This window comes from Carlito syrichta, unplaced genomic scaffold (genome assembly GCF_000164805.1).
Source record: "Carlito syrichta isolate Samal-C Ts95f unplaced genomic scaffold, Tarsius_syrichta-2.0.1 Scaffold309200, whole genome shotgun sequence".
NCBI lineage: Eukaryota > Metazoa > Chordata > Mammalia > Primates > Tarsiidae > Carlito > Carlito syrichta.
In genome coordinates this window covers 370,982-394,824 of record NW_007253296.1, presented here as the reverse complement: position 1 = coordinate 394,824, position 23,843 = coordinate 370,982, and the positions used below count along the sequence as shown (strand labels likewise).

General features: G+C 38.0%; 1 protein-coding gene across 2 annotated transcripts in view; it reads right to left on the bottom strand.

Moving 5' to 3' along the window:
• The window catches only part of AATF (apoptosis antagonizing transcription factor), a 97,134-nt gene that overhangs the window by 46,696 nt on the left and 26,595 nt on the right, over positions 1 to 23,843 (bottom strand). For both annotated transcript variants that reach the window (XR_002482467.1, XM_008066949.1), the window contains exons 5-8: positions 13,717 to 13,831; positions 12,103 to 12,298; positions 10,882 to 11,046; positions 9,227 to 9,310 (exon numbers count right to left, since the gene is read on the bottom strand). Coding sequence is in view for 1 of the 2 variants with exons in the window: in XM_008066949.1 (XP_008065140.1) it covers positions 9,227 to 9,310; positions 10,882 to 11,046; positions 12,103 to 12,298; positions 13,717 to 13,831 (560 nt within the window). In the remaining variant the exon portion in view is untranslated. The remainder of the gene's footprint in view (positions 1 to 9,226; positions 9,311 to 10,881; positions 11,047 to 12,102; positions 12,299 to 13,716; positions 13,832 to 23,843) is intronic.

Below are 23,843 nucleotides of genomic sequence, written 5' to 3'. Positions count from 1 at the left end.
TCAGTCTTTGGCCACAGAATCTGATGTTACTTGTGGGTTTTCATAGATGTTTTTATTAGCAGAGGAAGTTCTCTTCTATCCCTAGTTTTTTGAGTGTTTTCATCCTGAAAACACGTTAAATGCTTTTGGCTGTGTCTATTGAGATGATCATGTGGTTTTTGCCCATACTCTATTGACACAGCATGTTAATTGATTTTTGATGTTAAACTAACCTTGTATTCCTGGGCTAAATTCCACTTGGTCATGGTGTACAATCCTTTTTATGTACTGCTGGATTGCATTTGCTAGTATTTTGCTGACTTCTATATCACTATATCACTATTCATAAGACATATTGGTCTGTAACTTCTTTTTTTGTGATGTTACAGTCTGGTTTTGTATCAGGATGATACCAGATTCTCTCTCTTGATACACTTTCTTTACATACAGCCTGGAGAATCACTCTTCCTTTATTATTCTCTTACCTCATTGGTCACTTTCTTAATCACCTTTTGTTGGAGGCTTCCCAACTCCCCAGCCTAGAAATGTTTGACTATCCCAGGACTCGGGCTTTGAATCTCTTTTCTTTTTCTCTCTACTTTCATTCCCTAGGTAATCTCATTCAGACTCACAGGTATTAAATACATTCTTTATGCTGATGGCTCACAAATTTATTCAATCATGTTACTCCTCAAGGAAAACTCTTTAGTGGTTTCCTATCTCAGTCACATCAAAGTGTTATAGTGGCCTAGAAGGTCCCGAAGGGCCTGGCTTCCCACTATCTCTGACCTCCTCCCCTACCATTCTCTTTCTTGCCTAACACTCCCTCTATGCCCGCAACCCTCAGCTACAATGAACTCCTTGGTGCTCCTGGAACATACCAGCCTCTGCTTTGTCTCAAAGCCTTTGCACTTGCCATCCCCCTTGTCTCCAACACTTTCCTCCCAGACATCTGCACGGCTCTGTTAATCACTTCCTCAGCTCTCTGCTCAAATATTCTTATCTCCTGAACATCCTAAATAAAACAGTAACCACCACTGGTGCTTGCTTTACCATATCCAGTTTTATCAATCTCTACTGTGCTTGTCACAATATATTTCCCTGTTTCATCCCACATCTAAGCTAGAATGAATGCTCATGAGGCCAGGAATATTTTTTCTTCAAGTTCCAATACAGCTCCAAGAGAAGCTTCCCTGATGAGGAAAATGTTCCATATGTGTACTGCCCAATACAACAGTCACTGATATATGTGGCTACTTAACACTTGAACTATAAGTAGAGTGACTGAGGAACTAAATTTTTTATTTCATTCTATCTAATTAAAATTTAAATTTAGCCAGGCACATTGGCTCATGCCTGTAATCCCAGCACTTTGGGAGGCTGAGGTGAGAGGATTGCCTGAGCCCAGGAGTTCGAGACCAGCCCAGGCAACACAGCGAGATCCCATCTCTACAATAAAATCAAACAATTAGCCATGCATGGTGGTTGCATGCCTAGAGTCCCAGCAACTTGGAAGGTTGAGGCGGAAAGATCACCTGAGCCCAGCGAGTCAAGGCTGTAGTAGCCATAATCATGCCACTGCACTCCAGCCTGTGCTGTGCAACAGAGTAAGACTCCAACTCAAAAAAAATTTTCTTTAATTTAAATAGCTACCTACTACCACATTGGACAGCACAGTCTAGAACAGTAGTTATTCAACAAATATGTAGTAGATGCTCAAATATTTGTTGAATGAATGAACAGAAGGGGAAAAAATCCAAAGGCTTTTCTTCTCAACTTTTTATTACAGAAGTTTTCAAACATTCACAGAAATAGATAATAGTAAAATGATCCCCCCTCCTATACCCATCACCAATCTGGAAAGTTCTTCTAACCTGAAACAATTTTAGTGGGCTCCAACATCTCAAAATGATTTTCAACAAGGACTACATTCTTGGAAAACAGAGAATTTATATTATCCAGAGTTTGTGTTAAACAGCATCTCATAAGGTTTTTTTTACAAGTTATAGAAAAATTACTCTAGAAAATAGATTAAGTGCATGCTGAGGAATAAACCAGTATGCTAATGTTTGAGGTATTTTTGTTACATGACAACACTAGAGAACTACAAGAATGTTTTTATATCAAGGACCTGATTGCTCTTTCTCAGCACTTAATTTTTCCACTTAAATATTAGAAAAGTCACACTCATAATTTTTGATTGCACAGTATTAGAGAGACCTTGCCTCTTGTTAGATAACACAAATTACTTGGGCAGAGATTTTTGTCTTATTAGCCTTTATAAACCTAGCATCTGGCATAATGTTAACTGAATGAAGTTCATAACTGCATAAAAGTGATGCATGTGAATTGTAGAGTGCAAATAAATGCACTAGATTTTTCTAATTTCCTAAACAGATATAAATCCAAAAACGAAATTTTCAGATGTCCTTGTGATGTGTTTTCAATCTTGTCCAATCAAAAGTCAGGATAATGTGCTACCAAGAAAATCAAACCGGAAGCAAACTTGGATTTCAACATCCTAACTCACTAGTGGGGTAATCTACCAGCCATCTACTTTCTCTAGGCTTCAGTTTCTTTACTTGTAAAAAGACAGTTTCATCCAACTTTAAAAGAATTACATTCTAATCTAGATCAATAATACACACACATTTTTAAAATGCCTATTAATTTCCCTTTTCTTTGCTGAATCATTTTCCCTATAAGTTAAAGGAACAATACATTAAATATGATCTAATACCAAGGCATCATGCCTACTTTAGTGAAGAGGTAGGGTTTCCCATTTCTAGAGAAGTGCTAAATTCTTCACTTGGAACTACTAAAATACTGCTAGGATCCTGTGTTTAATTTACACTCAGTCAGCTGACACGAGGTTTATTAGTACAAAAAAGGCAATTTTGGTCACATATTTGCCTAGCAAACTCTCAGAGTACCACTTGTGTTTGAAAAAGTTTCTTCAACAGTCCTAAGCCAATTCTTATCTCTTTCCTAGCTGGCCCTGTAAAATGTTGTTTCAGGCTTTGTTCTGAGGTTTTACTTTTGTTTAAACAAAGTAGTAGTATTAAATAAAGCCATGCTCTTAATTTTTTTTAAAGCAAAGAAACCAAAAGAAATGAGGGCCAGTGTTGTGCACCTTACCTTGACGCTGCTGTTTTGATGAAATTTCTGGGCCCTGCATTTTAAAATGTGACTTTTGGCTTCCTGTTCTGAGCAGCACAATAGTAAGCCCAAGCTAGCAATTAAATGCCAATACTGATGCCATATCTGAGTCTAAACACTGAGAGATATACAAGGGCAGTACTATCAGTGGAAAGCATCGTAAAAAGACAGCACAAATACTTCCATGTAGTTAAAATAAAACTCTTACACATGGTACACAAAATAATCTTGTTAAAACGAATTGGACATTAGTATCTGGTTTAGGTTTGGGTTTTTGTTTTTTTTTTAACACCATTGCTATGCCCCAAGAAAATTAACTGACTAATTCCATGCAATATCCTCAATCATAATTCAATTTTAAAATTTATGCACTTCATACATAAGTCCTCTCTAAAATAACCATAAAGATCCATGTATAATAAGTTTCATCAAACTTTTAAGAAACACTATTCAGATCTCAAATAACAGCAACATTTTATTTTTTTTATTTTTATTTGTTTATTTTTTTTTTTGAGTTGGCGTCTCACTCTGTCGCCCAGACTGGAGTACAGTGGCCGCTCCTGGCCACCGCAACCTCGACCCGCTGGGCTCCGGCGATCCTTCCGCCTCAGCCTTCCGAGTAGCCGGAATTACAGACACGCGCTACCATACCCGGCTGATTTTTTGATTTATTGTAGAGATGAGGTCTCGCCAAGTTGCCTAGGCGGGTCTCAAACAGCAATATTTTAAAGGAAAACTAAAAACAAAATACTGCCCTGAACAGCAATTTTCCAACAACTCATTAATAGGAGCAGGTTCAAATTAGACTTAAAACATATTGTTAGCCAGGTTCAGTGGCTCAGCCTGTAATCCCGCGCTTTGGGAGGCCAAGGTGAGTGAACTGCCTGAGCCCGTGGGTTCGAGACCCACCTGGGCAACCTGGCGAGACCTCATCTCTACAATAAATCAAAAAATCAGCCGGGTATGGTAGCGCGTGTCTGTAATTCCGGCTACTCGGAAGGCTGAGGCGGAAGGATCGCCGGAGCCCAGCGGGTCGAGGTTGCGGTGGCCAGGAGCGGCCACTGCACTCCAGTCTGGGCGACTGAGTGAGACTCCAACTCAAAAAACAAAACAAAACAAAAAGAAACATATTATTAAACCATCAACTGAATCACTAGAAAGACACATGCCAACCATAAGAATACTGTATTACCATTAATGTAAGAGTGGCTTGAGACGGCTCTTATTGACACTAAGATCTAAATGCATATGATTAAAGTTAACACATCAATTGTCCATATTAATCACTCACCAACTTAATTAAAGTAAACCACCTTACCAGAAAGTTTACCTCTTCTATATTTCTTAACATTATCGACTTTTAATAGCTCACCAAATTAGAAACTACTTCTTTAAGGCATTATCAAATGTCTTGGATACAAAAGTCCAGCATGTAGCAAGGTCAGTTATAGACATGTCCTGATAGCAAATGAAAGGAGAAATTTACCCATCAAAGTGGTCATCAAAAGAGCAAAAAAATAATCTCTCTCTCTAGACACTCCTGGCTAGATTCAAAGTGACAGGACAAACCAGATTAAAACTAAACAGAAGCCGGGCTCGGTGGCTCAGCCTGTAATCCCACATTTTGGGAGGCTGAGGTGAGTGGATTGCCTGAGCCCGCAGGTTCGAGACCCACCTGGGCAACTTGGTAAGACCTCATCTCTACAATAAATCAAAAAATTAGCTGGGCCTGGTAGCGCAGGCCTGTAATTCCAGCTACTTAGAAGGCTGAGGTGGAAGGATCGCCGGAGCCCAGCAGGTCGAGGCTGCGGTGGCTGGGAGCGGCCACTGCATTCCAGTCTGGGTGACAGAGTGAGACTCCAACTCAAAAATAAAAATAAAAAATAAAAATAAACAGAGCTAGAAGCAACATACAATGAACCCCTAGAAATCCAGGTATCCATCTGTCAACATCTAAGTTCAATGAGTCCTTTCAGAACAAAATATCTCATGAGGTGACAAGAAATTAGTTTGTGGTCTAGGCTATGAAAAGAATAAAACCAGTCACTTCATATTGCTTACTGCTAAGTGCAGTCATATCACAATATGGGGATCTTGTGAGCATTAAATAAAGATGTATGTCAAGTACCTATCTCCTTAGTCTAGGAGCTGGCACATAACTAGTGTTCAGCAAATGTTGGTCCTTCCCCAATTCTTCAGGAACTTAGGCTTATCAAGTCAAAGATCATCTGATGGTTTAAAAAATCAAGACAAAAACAAAAGAAAAACCTTAAATGGTGACACAGACAACACATCTTAAAAGAACTTAATATTATAAAATAGCAGGATCATGAAAATAAAAAAGATACTAAAAACACTTCTGAATGGCTCATCCTTCATGGTCATTTACAACTTGACAGCCAGGTGTGGTGAATTATACCTATAATCCCAGCATTTTGGGGGGTGGAGGTGAGAGGACTGACTGAGCCCAGGGGTTCGAGATCAGCCTGGGCAATGTGGTAAGACCTCGTCTCTACAATAAATCAAAAAGTTAGCCGGGCATGGTAGCATGCACATCTGTAGTTCCAGCTACTTGGAAGGCTGAGGAGGAAGGATCGCCTGAGCCCAGAAAGGCGAGAGTGCAGGGGCTGTGAGCATGCCACTGCACTCCAGCCAGGGCAAAAGAGTGAGACTCCAGCTCAAAAAAAAAAAAGAAAGAAAGAAATTAGATTTGACAAGAAATAGGCCAAAGGCAAACTAATTCCATTTGGAAATAAAACCCTGCAATGCTTTTCTGCAGGTGAACAGTTCCTCTCATAAAACCTTCACCATCGGCTATACTTCAAGCTTTCAGTAATTCCAGTTTCCAAACAAACCAGTAACAAAGCTACAAAGTTAATTTTTTTTCATTAGAATTTTTAAGTAAGAGGAGTTTCATAAATCATTTGTTTTCTAAGGAAAAAAGTTACTTTCTAGCATACATATTTTTTTCTAGTTCTAAGAAAATGAAACTTATTTACAAACTGAAAACTGTAACACTATAGTGAAATCTCTTTATGGCTCAAGAATGAAATATTTAAGAAATAAAAGTAATGAAAAGGTAATAAATAATGGAAAGCACAAGACTTGCTCTAAGAAGTCTTGAGATCAAGTACTAGTGTTGCCATTGACTATACAGCTTTCAGTAGGTTACTTAACTTCTCAGGTACTCAGTTTCTTTTAAGGTTCTTTTCAGCTCTAAAAAGTATGAGATTATTCATGGTATCTGTTACTGTCTTAAATGCCCCCCACATAACATATGTATGCATGCATCTATGTATACACATACACTTATACACATATGTACCTTTATTAAAAATAGACGTGTTTTTTAAGTTGTAGTAATTTAAGGCCCATTAGAAACAAAGAATGATGAGAATGAGTATGTGTGTATAAGGAGAGAGTCTTCTGACCCCACATATCATGCTCAGTAGTTAGGACATTTACACAGCCTCAAGACACCTGAATTAACCAAGTAAGGCTTTAAACCCTTACAATGAAACATTAAAATTCAATGTGACTATAATCTCTTCCTTACAAAACAGGAACCCAAAGAGTCTGGCTTCAAGTACAGTTTAAAAAAAGGGGGAGGAGGATGTATTATATTCACCACCCAGCTCTACCATATGACCACATTAAAAAAAACACACAAATGAAAACTCACAGGCCCATTGTAATACACTTTACCACTTCTGAATGCAACACTTAGCTCAGGCTTACTATTCTGACAAATAAAGGAAAGCACTTTATGAAGCCAATTTAATTGGGAGGTGACAGAAAACATACAGCCATTTTCTTTAGCCTTATCATTGAATTGGCTTCAGCTCCAATCTCTGGCAAATCCCACTCAACAGAAGAAATTAACCAGGTCAGCAGAACAGGTGCTACCTTGTGTCTGTCAAGGGCCTGGCATCACCACAATTACTTGCACACAATGAAGCGGTAATCTTTACAGATCATCTCTCCCAAGAAGCATATTGGGGAGGGGGAGGAAAACTGAAAGGGGGGAGTGGGAAGAAGAAGGGGAATAGGAAGCAAAGAGAAAAGGCAAGAAAAGAAAATGAATGTGCATCTGCCTTGCAGCTCAGCAGATGTCGGGATGTGATGTACGAGGCTAGGATAAGCTGTCGTAGCCTGCTGCCAAAGAGTGGTAAGTGATTAAAGCCTGCACAGTTCTAAGCACCATATTTAGAATCTGCGGGGTTTCAAGACTTGCACCCATTCCTTGCTGTGCTGCCAGATGTTGGCAACTGGTCCAGTTCCTACTGACTGTGCGTGGATGGCAGCAGTTGGTACAGCAGCAAAGCAATCTGGAATGCTTCCGGAGATGCTGTACATTAACAAGTGTCACCCATCATTCACCTTTACAGAAGGCTGAAACAACTCCAATTTGCTGCCACTTCCCTCCTGGGAAACAGCCAAGATAAAGTTGTGCCTGGCAGCCCATTTGTTTCACTCAGGTGTTTCGGCTGCCTTGCTGACCTCTATTAGTTTAAGTTTTAATTTAGATTAACCCTAGCACCCCAATTAACCAGCAAGGGGAAAAGCTAAGATGTGACTAGTCATAACTCTGAAATCAGAATTTATCGAAGTTAAAATTATTAATTGGGATGAAGGGCCAATCAAGTAATGCTATTTCTTTTTAAACAGACCTTCAGGCCAAAAAAAAAAAAACCTTTCAGACTAAAGATTGCCAATAGAAGTGATTTCTCTCCAGTAATTTCAGTTTATTTTATTAAGCCTATTTAATTTATGACGCACTTTCCATCGAACAAATGTACACTTCAATTAATGAGGAATGGAACATTTTTGATTGTCTCCCGTGATCTCACACAATTATACAGCATTAATATCCCATATCAGGTACTTCCTTAGACACTCCGGAACAAAATAGAGTTCCCTACTCTTCTGACAAATGGATATAATAAGAGAAGAAAAAAGAATCAGGCCCTCTGACAGGGAACAGCTGAGGCCACACCAATCCTCTTTCCCATATACCTTTTCATCATTACTTTTAAGACTCACTTATGGAGGTAATTTCATCAAATATTGCAGGATGGATTTAAAAATTAATAGAAAGTCTCTTTCCATTTTTAGGGAGAAACCAGAGGTACTCCCAGTATAGAATCCTTTGTTCTTGCTTGACATGTAATTTTCCTAAGAAGTTCCTTTCCTCATACATAGTACTTCATGGCTATACCTGCAGCAAGCAGCTGCAAATTATTCGGTGAAACACACTAAAATATTGGCAGGGAAGAAAATTATCTTGATAAACAATGGCTCAACAAAAACTGCTGAACAGCATCCTCGATTCTCCACTAATCTAGAAAATGTACAGCCTAAAGCACATCTCATTGAGAAGTAAACTTATCAAGAGATCCAGGAATACAGGAAGTTATTTCAGTTCTTTACCCCAAATGTTTAGGTTTACCTTAACAGTCTCCCATATCATTAAAAAGAGCAGCATGCCAGCAGAGAGTAATAACAGGGAAAGAATTGGAGGATGCTAGTGAAGACATACTGAGAACTGGGCCATATTTCAACTTAAGCCAATTTTTCTGTCTTCAAAGCACTATACTATTATTATAATTAACAGTAGTAGGCACTCTCAATACATACTTAACTGATTTGGATAGGCATAAAAAGACATTAAAAACAAGAGGAATAGATAATATAACCAGAAGTGCAATTCAAGAACTCTGGGGTCCCAGCCCTCCAGCTCCTTGTCCCAGAAATCTAATAGTAATGGGACGAGAAACCAAATAAGTAAAAAATGGCTAAGAAAGAACAGATCACATGACTCAAAGAAACTGAAACTGTTTTACAGATAATTTATACTCAAGCAGCAACTAACAAAGTAGCCATAGCTGTTTTCATTTCAAAAGGAAAACATAAAGCAGACAAAAAGCAAAAAATTCAGAATCACACAGTAGGTCAATTTTGAATGAAAGAGTTCCAACTCTCCATGTGCCTCTATCCTTCCAAAATAAGCAACTTTTGTTCAGAGAATTCTACCGGTTGTTTTAAAATGCTAAAACTTGATTTGTAACAAAAGAGTAAAAAATCACACCTGATGGTAAAAGTCATCATCATCAAATATTTCTTCATCCAGGTCCTTCAGATGAGCATTGGCAGGGGTTTGAGGAAGGATTTCCTATGTCAATGGAGAGCAAGGAAAGAGTAAATCCCAATGAAGAGATCAAATTAAGGTAGCTACTAAAATAACATGTATAACAGCTAAAGCACTATTTTACCTAAGATACAAAGAACTCTTTTTTTTTTTTGAGTTTGAGTCTCACTCTGTCACTCACACTGGAGTGCACCCGCTCCCGACTACTGCAGCCTCGACCTGCTGCGCTCTAGCAATCCTTCCACCTCAGCCTTCCAAGAAGCTGGAACTACAGGCACGCCCTACCATGCCTGGCTTATTTTTTTATTTATTGTAGACATGCAGTCTCCCCAAGTTGCCCAGGCGGATCTCGAACCCGCGGGCTCAGGCAATCCACTTACCTCAGCCTCCCAAAGTGCTGGGATTACAGGCTGAGCCACTGAGCCTGGCTACAAAGAACTCTTAAAATTAAAAAACCAAACAGTTCAATAGAATAACATTAACAGGCCATTGACAGAAAAAGAGCCACAGATAATCATATAAAACTATGTTTAACCTCATTCTAACCTCATACAAATTAAAAGACATCATCTTTCACCGATAAGACTGGCAACACCCAGTACACAGCTGAAGGGACTGGAAATTCATGCAGCCTTTTTGGAGGTAATCTGGCAACATCTAGCAGGATTTAGTGTATTTTCTTTGATTTAGTACTTTCCACTTCAAGAAATCTATCCATATGTTCACACAAACACACAAATATAAATGTTCAGGAATCTTTCTTGTTGCAACATTTCTAAAACTGAAGACAACATAAATATTCATTTTTTGAATAAATGGTATACATCCATACAATGGAATACTCTGCAGTCGTTAGGAAAAATGAGGTAGACCTCTATGTAATGATATGGAAAAGTATCTAGGAAATATTAAATTTTAAAAGTTGTAAGATTTTATATATAGTTGTAATAGTTTACATATTTATATGCATATGGCTATCCCATTTAGTTTTTAAAAAGCAGTCATATTTTGTATATTAATATGTCTCTATTATAATATGTATAATTATGAGACCCAAAAGCTTGTTACAACTATTAACATTGGTTAAAGTTGACGAGTAGAATTTTCAGAGTAGTAGAAATTTGACTTTTCATCTTAAATACTTACAAACTAAAAAAAAAAAAATTAATTACACAGTTATTCTACAATTTAAAAATGGTAAATGTTTACTTTAAACAAAAGCATGTGACTATTCCACCTCTGGATCCCCTTCTAGAGTACCCAGATGGCAAACAAGCCTGAAGTAAACACTTGCTTCATTTCTATAGAAGTAACTTTAAAACTGAATTTTTAAAAATTGGATTATAAATGTTTCCACTACCAAACTCCTATATCAAACTCAAAATCAAGAGATGACACACAAGAGTTACTAAAAGCTTCATTTTTAAAAACATTCTCCTTCCTACTCTATTTTCTCTCAATGATCCGGCAAAGTAGTACTGTTTTCCTTTCTTTTACTAACTTCTTATACCAACAGGTCATGCTTAAAAGTTTTTCAGTTAATTGGCCTCATAGAAACTGTTCCCTGTTATCATCCTGCATCACACAGTTCTCACCGGTTCTCCTGGTAAATTCTCAGGGACAGGCTGAGCTACTGGTTCAGGTTTGCCAAGCACTCGGTAGATAGAACGCTTGGTCTGTGTCCTTCGAAGTAATCTTTCTTTGTCCATCAGAATATGATCAATCTGAGTCAAGATTGAGCGTTCAAAGGCACCAAAACCCTGCAACAACATTAACCAGTGTCAGATAATGCAGAAAGTCAGTGCTGAAGGCAGCTACATTGGTTTCCCTATCTTTCTATGTCAGCAGAGAAATAGACAATTGTCTTTTCAGGAGGGACTCTCTGTTAAGGACTGAGTCTGTGAGTGGCTGTAACTATTCTCAGGGGAAAATAAATAGTCTTTTTTTTTTTTTGGATTTGGAGTCTAACTCTGTCACTCAGGCTGGAGGGCAGTGACACACTCATGGCCACTGCACTGCAGCCTCGAACTGCTAGGCTCAGGCAATCCTTCCACTTAACCTTCCAAGTAGCTGGAACTACAGGCGTAAGCCACCATGCCTAGCTAATTTTTTGATTTATTGTAGAGACAAGGTCTCACCATGTTGCCCAGACTGGTCTCAAACCCATGGGCTCAGGCAATCCTCTTGCCTCAGTCTCCCAAAGTGCTGGGGTTACAGGTGTAAGCTACAACACCCAGCTAAACAAAAAATAGTCTTAAGGAGATCTCATCACTTTCCTATGCCCAAAGATTAATTTATGTTACTTTAAAAATTATTGTTTTAAAATCCATTTCTTTAAAGTATTTTGTATTTTCAGGACTTGAACACTTACAAGGCCTCAATTTCTTTGTTTCAGTTGGAGTCTCATTCTGTCGCCCAGGCTGGAGTACAGTGGCACACATAAGGCCACTGCAGCCTCGACCTGCTGGGCTCAGGTGATCCTTCTGCCTCAGCCTTCCAAGTAGCTGGAACTACAGATGCGCACTTCCACACCCAGCTAATTTTTTATTTATTGTAGAGATGAGGTCTCGCCAATTTGCCCAGGCTGGTCTTGAAAAGGACTCAATTTCAAGAATAAAATATTTTTTGTAGTAAAGTTAATCAATCTAATCAAGTCTGAATGGTATAAGCCCAGTGGCAGAAGTTAAGTAAATTTTGTTACAGAAATGACTGATTACTATTACATCATGACAACATCCAACTGTATTTCCAATTTCTTAAGACTGCTTCTGGTTACAACCTATCTTATACATGGAGACATGAACATACACACTTGCCTTCCCCAGTTTTCCAGATGCCAGTTTGGTTTTGTCATGCCACTTCTGAAGTGTGCGGTTCCTGTAGTTGGTAAAGTCAGCAAAGCGCTTTGCCATGAAGCTGGGATAGTTATCTATGACCAGCTTCCTCTTTGGTGGGACCCTTTTCTGCTTCTTCTCTTCTACTAACTCATCATCTTCACTAGATATCTCTTCACTAGAAGACCAATAAGAATACTAAGTCAAATAAACATTACCTAAATAAAAAAAACAGGCTCACATAAAGGAGGGAATATAAGTAACACCAAAGATAGGATAGCTTTTTTTTTTTAAAAAGAGAATGTTCATAAGGTCAACCAAAAATGCATGTAATTCTTCAAATAAATAAAAAAAACTGATTTCAAATATTTTTTTAAAGGTACACAAACTGTCAAAATAAATGAAGCTGTAAAACCAGTATTAGAAATGTGTATGAACCAGACCTGTATACTGTTATAGGAGTGTTTAAAAATTAAACATATAATATTTCAATGACCTTAATCCCCAAATCAAAAAGGGAACCGTATCTCTCTGTAGCCAACTGTTCAGGAAAAATTAATATCAGTTGAACCAAATAGAAAGGAAGCTGAATGTGAAAAAAACTGAAAGGGGTAGGCAACAGAATCAGAATTAAACTGCAATGCTGTATATGCAACTGCCTTGAGAATGGAATACAACCTCCAACTATAGTGCCAACTGCACTCACTGGATTACTGACCCCAACAAATAACAGGTACTCAATAAATGTGAGCTTCTTTTTTGTCCTTCCAATCAGTTTGGTAGGAAAAAAATGAAACAAGGGCCAGCCCAAGGGAAAAAAAGTTAACAGGTATCATAAACAACATGCACAAAGGAGGGGAAAAGCCTTCATCAAATGCAATAATTTCAGAAAAGAAAAAGGGTTATTTTGCTGTTTTTTGAAAATTTCTCATCCTTCAAAATAACAGCTTCTTCCTTCATTGAAAAGGAGATGGTTGGGACCAGTGATTCCATGATATGGGCATAAAGTGTTTTGTAAACATTAATTAAGCATTAATACTAAAAATTGTGCTTCTATCTACTAATTCCAGTAGATCTAAAGAAAAGGCAGTTTTTTTGCCTAAGCCCACAAAACAACTCAGGTACAACTAAACATAAAAACCCAAAATCTCATTCCCAATGTATGTGCCATCCTGACCACCAGTTAAATATAAGAGGCTGTATTCCACTAACATTAAGTCTGATATCGGTCTGTGGCTCAACCTGTAATCCTGTGTCTTTGGGAGGCTGAGGTGAGTGGATTGCCTGAGCCCGTGGGTTCAAGACCCGCCTGGGCAGGCGAGACCTCATCACTACAATAAATCAAAAAATTAGCCGGGTGTGGTAGCGCACGCCTGTAGTTCCAGCTACTTGGAAGGCTGAGGTGGAAGGATCGCCGGAGCCCAGCAGGTCAAGGCTGCGGTGGCCAGGAGCGGCCACTGCAGTCCAGTCTGGGCGACAGTGAGACTCCAACTCAAAAAAAAAAAAAGAAGAATTTGGCCTTCTCTTTCAAAAATAATGGGAAACTATCCAGATAAAAAGAAAAGAAGCAACTCCATAGTTCTATTCCCTCCTTACCTTCCTGCTTTGGGCTTTGTTCCACCTACTAGATATCTAGTGTCTGGGTACTGAAAAAGCAATGCTTCCTGAAGATCTACCAATGACCTCAACAATGCTGTAAGTGCCTTGTGACCTGAAAAATAAAGCACAAAGAAAGGACAATTAGTTATCTACAATTCTCCAAAGCAAGTGATGCCTATAACTGATGATGCCTAAGCAGTCCTGGCTGCTGGGGGGAATGAAGGGTGATGTGCAGATATGCAGAAAATAAAAACTCCGAAATACAGAATTCACAAATTGAAGTAACAGTGCTTACTTCATAGGACTGTTGCAACGAACAAGCAAGATCGTATATGTGCTTAGAAAAGTGGCTGCAAAGAGTAAGAGTTCTATAAATTGTCAGTTCTTAAATTTATTGTATCTGACAAACTCCTTTCCTGTCATCATAACCATTAATTTGTTCTATTGGTGTTAAATTTCTTGTGTATTTTCCTACAGGTTACCCACTGACCTCTTGGATTATTCCTCTATCAGTCAGCTTCTTTTTTTTTTTTTTTTTGAGTTGGAGTCTCACTCTGCCGCCCAGACTGGAGTGCAGTGGCCGCTCCTGGCCACCGCAGCCTCGACCTGCTGGGCTCCGGCGATCCTTCCGCCTCAGCCTTCCAAGTAGCTGGAATTACAGGCGTGCGCTACCACGCCCGGCTAATTTTTTATTTTATTGTAGAGATGAGGTCTCGCCTGCCCAGGTGGGTCTCAAACCCACGGGCTCAGGCAATCCACTCACCTCAGCCTCCCCCCAAAAGCACGGGATTACAGGCTGAGCCACTGAGCCCGGCTCAACCAGCTTCTTAAGTAATTTCTATTGCTCTCCTAAAGCACATAACCAAGTCCCAGGATACCCACCACCACATCCTCATTTGCCTCTGGTTTGAGCTGCCACATCATTCATTCAATCTCTCAACACATATCTTGTTCACATATGAAAACCCAAGTTAATGACTTTCTATTTGCAGTACTGAATTGTATATTAAAAAATCAGTACATTGAGAATATGTTCTTACTTCATTCTCCTCATAGCCAATAGAATGCATTTGCAATATAGCTGGCTGGATTCATAATATAGGCTATGGCTAAAAACTTTTAGAATAAAAACTGGTCCTCGAAAAACTGAGCTCTTACCTTCTCTAGCAGAATAATCCTATCAGGGAGGTTAACTAGACACAGAGAATCACCATTTATGTGCTGAAGGCATTCAGACACCTCTCGTATAAGCAAACGTTCACATTTTCAGCAACTGCCAAAAGATCTCACATGAATGCGCCATCACTCCTTCCAACATACCACAGTAGGAAGAACTTTTGGCTTCCTATCTAATACTTCCCTTGTCTGAATTTCTCTGCTGTTTAATGTGTTTTCATAAGAGACCACTGACATTTGGATGCTCTTATTCTATACATTTATTTGGCTGCTAAATCCTGCATTTTCTATTCTTATTATCACTAATAACTATCCATTTATCTTCGGCCATGTTTCTATCACTTCTTCTCTTTCTCTAATACAACTGTAATCTTCTCACAAGCATAACTACCACCATTCAACAATCCCTACATTTGTTTTTATTTTACATTCCACACAAACTCAAGCCCACGCAAACTTAGGATAAAAATGATTTTTATGAGTCTTATTCTATCATTTTTTCTGCTTCTCCTTCTACCCTGCCCAGAATGAGCAGACTTCTATTTTACATCCAATCTGTTCCATCAATGGGACAGCAACGCATGAGTTAGACAAGTTCTGGGCATACAAAGCCTTCTCAGACTGGCAAGAGTACCTCAATGAGCCAATAACTACTTTGCATTCCTTCAAATAATCTGCATATAAAGCTATATAAATACAATTTTCTCATTTAAAATAAGATCCTTGATCATGTCTTTTCTAAACTCTATACTCTAATCCTTTTATAATCAGTGCATATCATACAACTTGAGAGGACTTTCAATATATAAATATTACCTAGGGTCACTGCTTTGTTATGTGGCTCTTTGAGCTATGGTCACTATGTTTTCTAAGCTTTGGTCCCCTTCCCTGCCTTGGGGAGGTGACTCTCCTCTTTCTCTTTCTCTCTAATTTACTTCCTAAATAAACTATATTTTCTGATCTAAATTTTTTTAAAAATTACCTAAAAAAATTCAAAATGCCTTATGTTCCAAATCAAGATTCTTAATCTGTTGCTCTCAATCTTTAAAAAAGAAAAAGAAAAAAAATTCCACCAAATATGGAGCTAAAAAGTTATCCTCATGGGAAGAAAACAGAGTTACTCTTGTTGGTTTGTTTTTTGGAAAATGAGTTAAGTATAAATAAGATGAAAAGCAATCAAGAAAAAAGAACAAAGATACAATTTTAAAGGCAAAAATTATTCAGTCTACATATGCTAACTGCGTAAGCAGAACAATGCAAAATTATGTAAATATATGGAAAATTTCTAAAGGAATGAGGAAAGCAAAGGATACAAATGATAACTACAGTGTTACCACAGATGATCATCATGAAAAGACCTGAGAATTATAAACAGATATCTCATAGTAGTTAAGGTTCTGAAAGCGTATGTTGTAGCAACAGCCTTAACAAAAAGATAGAAAAGACACTAATACTTGCAAGTGTCTATGAAAATACAGAAATCTTATTTCATTTAAATTCTATTAACCACTGTTTTTACCTTTTTTTCTAGAAATAAGTATATCTTAAGAGATAGAGTTTATGGTTTCCAAAGTGAAACCACAGATCATTTTACATCTACAAAGTAGTTTTAAAAACTCTCCAGATAGGCTGGGCGCAGTGGTTCATGTCTGCAATCCCTGCACTTTGGGAGGCCATGGTAAGAGGATTGCTTGAGGTCAGGAGACCAGCCTGGGCAACATAGCAAAACCTCATCTCTACAAAACATTTTTTAAAAATTAGCCAGGCACGGTGCCATGCGCCTGTTGTCCCAGCTACTTGATAGGCTGGGACAGGAGGATCACTTGTACCCAGGGTCTTGAGGCTATAGTGGGCTATGGGTCACACAATATGGTCCAGATTGGGTGACGGAGTAAGATCCTGTCTCTAAAAAATAAAAAAATTAAAATTAAAAAAAACCCAGACTAGGCCGGGCACGATGGCTCATGTCTATAATCCCAGCACTTTGGGAGGCTGAGATGAGAGGACTGCCTGAGTCTAGGGGTTTAAGATCAGCCTGGGCAACTTGGCGAGACCTCAACTCTACAATAAATCAAAAAATTAGCCGGGCGTGTGCCTGTAGTTCCAGCTACTTGGAAGGCTGAGGCGGAAGGATGGCCTGAGTCCAGAAGGTCGAGGCTGCGGTGGCCAGGAGTGTACCACTGCCCTCCAGCCTGGGTGACAGAGTGATACTCCAACTCAAAAACAAAACAAAACAAAAAAAAACAAACCCAAACTGAACCTTGAAATTATTAGGCTAAATGAAATAAGCTAATTACAAAAGAAAAAATATTTATAATTCCACTTAAATGAGGCACCTAAAATAGTCAAACTCATAGACAGAAAGCAGAACAATAGTTACCAAAGACTGGGAAGAAGAGAATGGGGAATCATTGTTTAATGGGTACAGAGTTTCAGTTTGGGATGATGAAAAATTTTTGGAGGTGAATGATGATGATGGTTGCACAACAATGTGAATGTACTTACTGACAATGAACTGCATACTTAAAATGGTTAAAATGGTAAGCTTATGCATGTTTATTTTATCACCATTTAAAAAATCCCAAGGCAAAAGTATAATAAAAATCCTACCATCCCAGTTCATCTTTGTACAGAAAAAAATCATCTATAATCTCCAAACTGAGCCTACTCAAAAAGAACAAGAAAAGACAATAAATTATTCAGACGTAAAAAGGAAGGAAGTTCTGACACATGCTACACCATGGATGAACCTTGAAACATTTTGCTTAGTAAAATAAGCCACTTAGAAAAAGACAAATACTCATGATCCCACTTATATGAGGTTCCTTCAGAAGTCAAAATCATAGAGACAGAAAGAATGGTGGTTACCAGAGGCTGGAGGGAGAGGGAACTGGAGAGCTGTTTTTTAATGGGTACAGAGTTTTGGTTTTGCAAGATGAAAAAGTTCTGGAGATTGCCCAATAATGTGAATATACTTAACACTACTAAACTGTGTACTTAAAAATGGTTAAGATGGAAAATTGTGTTACATGTTTTTTTACTACAAAAGTTAAGAACAGGAAGAGCACTTAAGTGACTGTTCCTTACTTCCTATAGGTCCCATTTATCCATTATCTAAAATATAAAATCAAGAACCACACAAGGAACAAGCCTCAAAGCAGTTTATAATGTTTATAGCTCCTTGCCCCCAACACACAAGTCATAATTTGATTCTAACATGTAGCGTAACCAAAAACTGTGAAAACATCCAACAACAGACTACAACTTTTAAGGGCCACTTTCAAGCAGCTACATAAGTCCTTTTATTTTGTTCAAGTCAGTTTTTAAAAATCCATTGCAGATATATTAGACAGCATATCAATCCAACAAGAAAGCAGAGAGCCAATATCAGTAAATCAAAGTGTGCCTTTCTGTTAATACTCTCTCATATGTTCTCATTTTATATACCCCTTCATCCAGTCAGAAAGTAGCCCTGAAGTATTTAGGCTCCATTCAGGGATAGCACTACCATGCATCAAAGTGTCAAGGGACCTACCAGAGATGAAATCTGCAATTCTGTGCTTCTAACCATCAAAAAAAAAAAAATTGTTTATCAAAGTAAATGTCAACAGTGGCCCAACACACAGGGACAACTTCCTATAAAGAGATTTAGGAGACAGAACTCAATTCTTAATATTTTCCAACATTAGGGCCACATTTCCTTCTAGGTGGTATGTAAATCCTAAAAGACAATGGGTCAATTATTGGCTGGAGGTGGTAAGCCTCCTCAAAGCTAGAGCTGACTAGAATGAAAAAAGACTCTCCTGGAGGCTCAAATCCAACAGTTACTTCTTCCCATTCAAAACAAACAGACCATACAATCTTTTTATTATGCATATAGGACTGAATTATATTTGTTCAATCCTATGAATAATAAATAGGATAAATCAACAGTTTCGAATTCACCTCTAATTTTTATCATAATTATTATTATTATTATTATCAGGGTTTCGCTCTGTCACCCAATCTGGAGTGCAAGGCTCACCACAGCCTCAACTTCCTGGGCTCAGGTGATCCTTCCACCTCAGCCTCCCAAGTAGCTGAAACTACAGGAGCATGCTACCACATCCGGATAATTCTTTAATTTTTTTGTGAGATGAAACACTATGTTGCCCAAGCTAGTCTCAAACAATCCTCCAGTCTCAGCCTTCCAAAGTGCTAGGATCACAGGTGTAAGCCACCACATCTGGCCATTATTATTTTTTGAGACAGTCTCATACTGTGACCCAGGTGGAGTACAGAGGTTGTTCACTGTAGCCTTGAACTCCTAGGCTCAAGTGATCCTCCCACCTCAGCCTCCTGAGTAGTTGAGACTACAGGCACATGCCACCACACCATGCTAATTTTTAAAATTTTGTTATTTTTTAAAATTGTTCTTGTTAAATTAAAGAAGAAAAAAATATCAAAAAAAACTTTATAGAGACGAAGTCTTGCTATGTTACAGGCTGGCCTCAAACTGCTAACCTCAGGTGACCTTCCTGCGTTGGTTTCTCAAAATGCTGAGATTACAGGCGTGAGCTACCACACTCGCCTCTCCCAATTATCAAAAGAGTTAAACATTAAGAAAAGCAGCAAAGATGCATATCCTTTGACCCCTCTTCCTCTTGGCTTGTGGTCATAAAACAAATGGAGAATGGCAAAGATATATATATAAGTTGATTTTGCCCTATACGGTCCATTTCCAGAGGTCATTTCCCTTAAGAAGAACATAGTCCTCATCACATTATCAAGATTCAACCTAAGCACCTGGTCACAGCTTGAGGAATAATTCTGAGCAAAGAATAAATGAAATGGCCTTTTACTCAGGAGCTCTGTATTTTAACTGACACTCTTACTAACCAGTCATGCTAATGCTGAGTGGACCAATTTAATCTCTCTAAGCCTCAGTTTTCTCATTTATAAAACGTAGATAATCCTTTGCCAGTTGATCTCACAGAAATAAGGTAAAAATAACTGTTATATATTAAGACATTTTGGAAATTTTAAAAATGTAAAAATAAAAGGCATAGTACTATCAAACAAATCATCTTTCATATGTGAAAATCTTGTAAGCTCTGCTTGTACTAGAATTGGATAGTATTCACAGACTTCTATATTAGGTATTCATTTACATGCTACCCATATGCAAACATTCTATATATAAAATGTCACCAATCTGAAAACTATTTTCATCTAACAGCTTTATTTTTTTCCCTGATTCATCTAGGCTGTCCAACATAAACAAAACTGTAAGTGGGGAATAAGTTTGGACATGGGCACACAGTTCATTAATCAGATTATAAACCAATAGATAAAATTTCTGGCAATGGGATGAATGGAGAACAGAAAGAGTGAGTGCATAACATAAGGTTTACCTTATCAGTTTTTAACTATCTGTGCAGTTACTTTAAATAAATATGCAAACATACAATAATTTACGTACAAGTACACATATACTTCCACATTCCTATTACCCCAGATAAATACATTGAACTGGAATTTACAGATTACAAGAGCAATTTTTTTTCTTCTTCAAAAGTAACTCCAGAACTAGAGCTAAACTATAGGTCAAAATGACACACGATATATTGGCCTGAGAACAATGCTTTTCATTCAAATCCACACAAGCCTGCCACTTGCACTAGTCATCCCCGGCAATTAATCCCCCAAGAAAGACGTTTGATTAAATCTTTTCAAGCAAATCCTTTGCTTTGCTTTTGTTAGTTCACTTCTTGTCAACATCTATTAAAATATGCCTTTAATTCTCCCACAATCTTAAAAAACACCGATTCCACTGTCTTCAACTTTAATCAACTGTATGGCCAGCATTTTTCATTTCATAATAATGTGCTGCTTGGAATTCAAGAGGCAGGCTCAGCATCAATCATCTGGTAAGAATTTTTCCACTGCAATAAATATGCAAATGAGGAGAGCCAGTCAGTCGTATTTCAGGCCCGACTTGCTAGTGTTTTAAAAAAGACACAAATTTATTAATTGCCGGTGGCCAGAGGAATCCTATTACTTTGGGCATTGATTACAAAGCTGTGTGAGTGATTATTGTGCAACTCGCAGGCTACCCAGGCATGAGGAAAAATTATTAAAGCAAGGCAGAGATTATCAACTCAGAATAACAATAAGCCTTAACATTTAGGCCCTAACTTCTTCAACAAAGAATTACGTGAAGGCTCCACTGTATCATAATTTCGAATTCTGTCGGTATTACTGTTTGGGCTTGTTCTGTATTCCCCACACAGAATGGCATTACCAATAAGAGAGAGGACCGCATGTTACAAATTCCTCAACGCTAACCATCGTGTTAAGTTTCTATCATTTCTGATGTATGTCCAAGTAGAATTTTTATAAGTACATGTATATATACACATGTGCATACACATGTACAGGTATGTGCCTATTTATGTTCAGACTTAGATAAATGAGTGAGGTATTATGAGGACCACAGTTTGGCTGGAATAGTGTAAGAAGTTCTGTCCCAGTGTGTTGATTAGTTCTGTGGACTAAAAGTAGAATTGTTTTAATGGTACAAACTAACCACAAGGATAACTTTTCAAAGCAGAGCATGGGGACTTATATTCTAAAACCATGAAGGCTAAGCCAAAAGCAGACTTGAGTTTTCATACCTCAGAGGGCACCATAGTGGAAGGCGTGCAATCTATGGAGAAGTCTATGGAGGAAACAGCTTGAAAGGCTAATTCTGAATGCAAAGTGTTTTTGTGAGAAACATTCAGCCCAAGATACATTAAATCAAACAAAAAAGAGACTCAGTGGACAAAACTTATTTTTTCTCTTAAGAGAATGATGTGGGGGAAATGGGGGAGTAAGTAGAAGTTGAAATAAGGGAAAGATGAGGTGAGCCTCCTCATAGAAAGAAACAAAAAAAATCCTTAACATTTTACATTACTGCCACACTAAGTAACATGATAGATAGTGTGCATTTGAGTTCTGTGGAGGGACATCCCACTCAAGCTGTAATTTCTGACCAGGCATGAATTTATAAGGAAAGGAAAAGAACTGCAGAATTTCTTAGGTTTCCCTGAATACTCTCTCAAATACCTTGATGAAGTGTGTCAATAAATCCTTAAAAAGCCCTATAGGACACAGCAATCTAACTGATCAATGTACTTCCTGAAATCCACTACAGTTACCTTCCACTTCACAGTTCCTAGACAACTTCACGGCTACTGAGCGCTTTGTCTAAAAAGGAAAATCTGTTTCCCCCCTTTAAACAGAAAAAGAAAATATTCAGGATATGAGGCACTTAAAATCTAATTAATTTACAAGTACTCTAATTGTTTCAACTTTCTAACAGTAGTTACCCAGAGAAAGTGGGGCTATTTCCATTTTTATCTGATATACATTTGAATTGTTTCAATATTTTATAAGGACATATTACTTTTATAACTCAAAATTTTATTAAAATTTAAAATAAACTGGGAAGAAAAGACACTTATTAAAAATAAAATTAAAATCGGGCTCAGTGGCTCAGCCTGTAATCCCACGCCTTGGGAGGCTGAGGTGAGTGGATTACCTGAGCCCGCGGGTTCGAGACCCGCCTGGGCAGCGAGACCTCATCTCTACAATAGATCAAAAAAAATTAGCCGGGTGTGGTAGCACGCGCCTGTAGTTCCAGCTACTTGGAAGGCTGAGGCAGAAGGATCACCGGAGCCCAGCAGGTCGAGGCTGCGGTGGCCAGGAGTGGCCACTACACTCCAGTCTGGGTGACAGAGTGAGACTCCAACTCAAAAAAAAAAAAAAGATTAATAGTCAATACTTTGTAAGGACCTACTAAGTAACAGGCATTAGCCTAAGCACTTCATATGTATTAACTCATTTAAATCCCCACAACAATCCTTTGAGACTGATACTATTACACCAGCATTTTACAGATAAAGAAAAGGAAACACTACTACAAGCTTAAAAAACAATTGTACAGTTTTCATTTTCTAGATCAATGTATCCTTGAAGGTTATGTATCAAAACTATCTGGGAAACAGTATAATGAAATGTTCAATTACTAAAAAAAATGACAAAACTTTCCTCCCCAATATCATTACATGATTAAAATACTAGTGAGGCTCTGCTAAAATGTCATGTTCAAATGTGGTTCCCACACTTGAAAAAGCAAGTGGAAAAACTAAAAGAACACCAAAAGGAAAGCAGATCTGATACAATAAAGCAATATTTGCTTGATCTTTAGAAAAAAAAGTTAAGAAATTGATTAATTCAAATGGTGAAATACATCAGAAAAGATGCTTAGCTTCACTAATTTAAAAAAATTTTAAGATAAAAACTTAAAACTATGATACTTTTCTAATAACGCTTGATGCTAGCAAGAATGTGAGGAAAGGGGCTCTCTCCATACACAACTGATGACTTTAACTAGCACAGCATACTCAGAAAGCAATCTGGCAAGATGTACCAAGATTTACAAAGGCATACCTCTTAACCTTACTATTCTACTTCTAGAAATTAATCCTAAGGAAATACATTTCAAAGCAAAGAGGTAGGTACAAAATATTATTTTCAGCATTGTTTATAATAGGTAAAAACTACAAACATCCTAAGTGCCCATTCATAGAGAAGTGCTTGAATTAATTTTAGTTTAGTCAGATAATTTTGTGCAGCTGTTGAAAAAAATAAGTACAGGCTGGGCACAGTGGCTCAAGCCTGTAATCCCAACACTTTTGGAGGTGGAGAAGGGAGGATGACTTAAGCCCTGGCGTTTAAGACCAGCCTGGGCAATATAGCAAGACCTCAACTTTCTAAATAATAAAAAAAATTAGTCGGGTGTGGTGGTGCACATCTGTAGTCCTAGCTACTCAGTAGGTTGATGAAGGAAAACCACTTGAGCCTAGGAGTTGGGGGCTGCAGTGAGCCATGATCATGCCACTCCAAAAAAAAAAAAAAAAAAA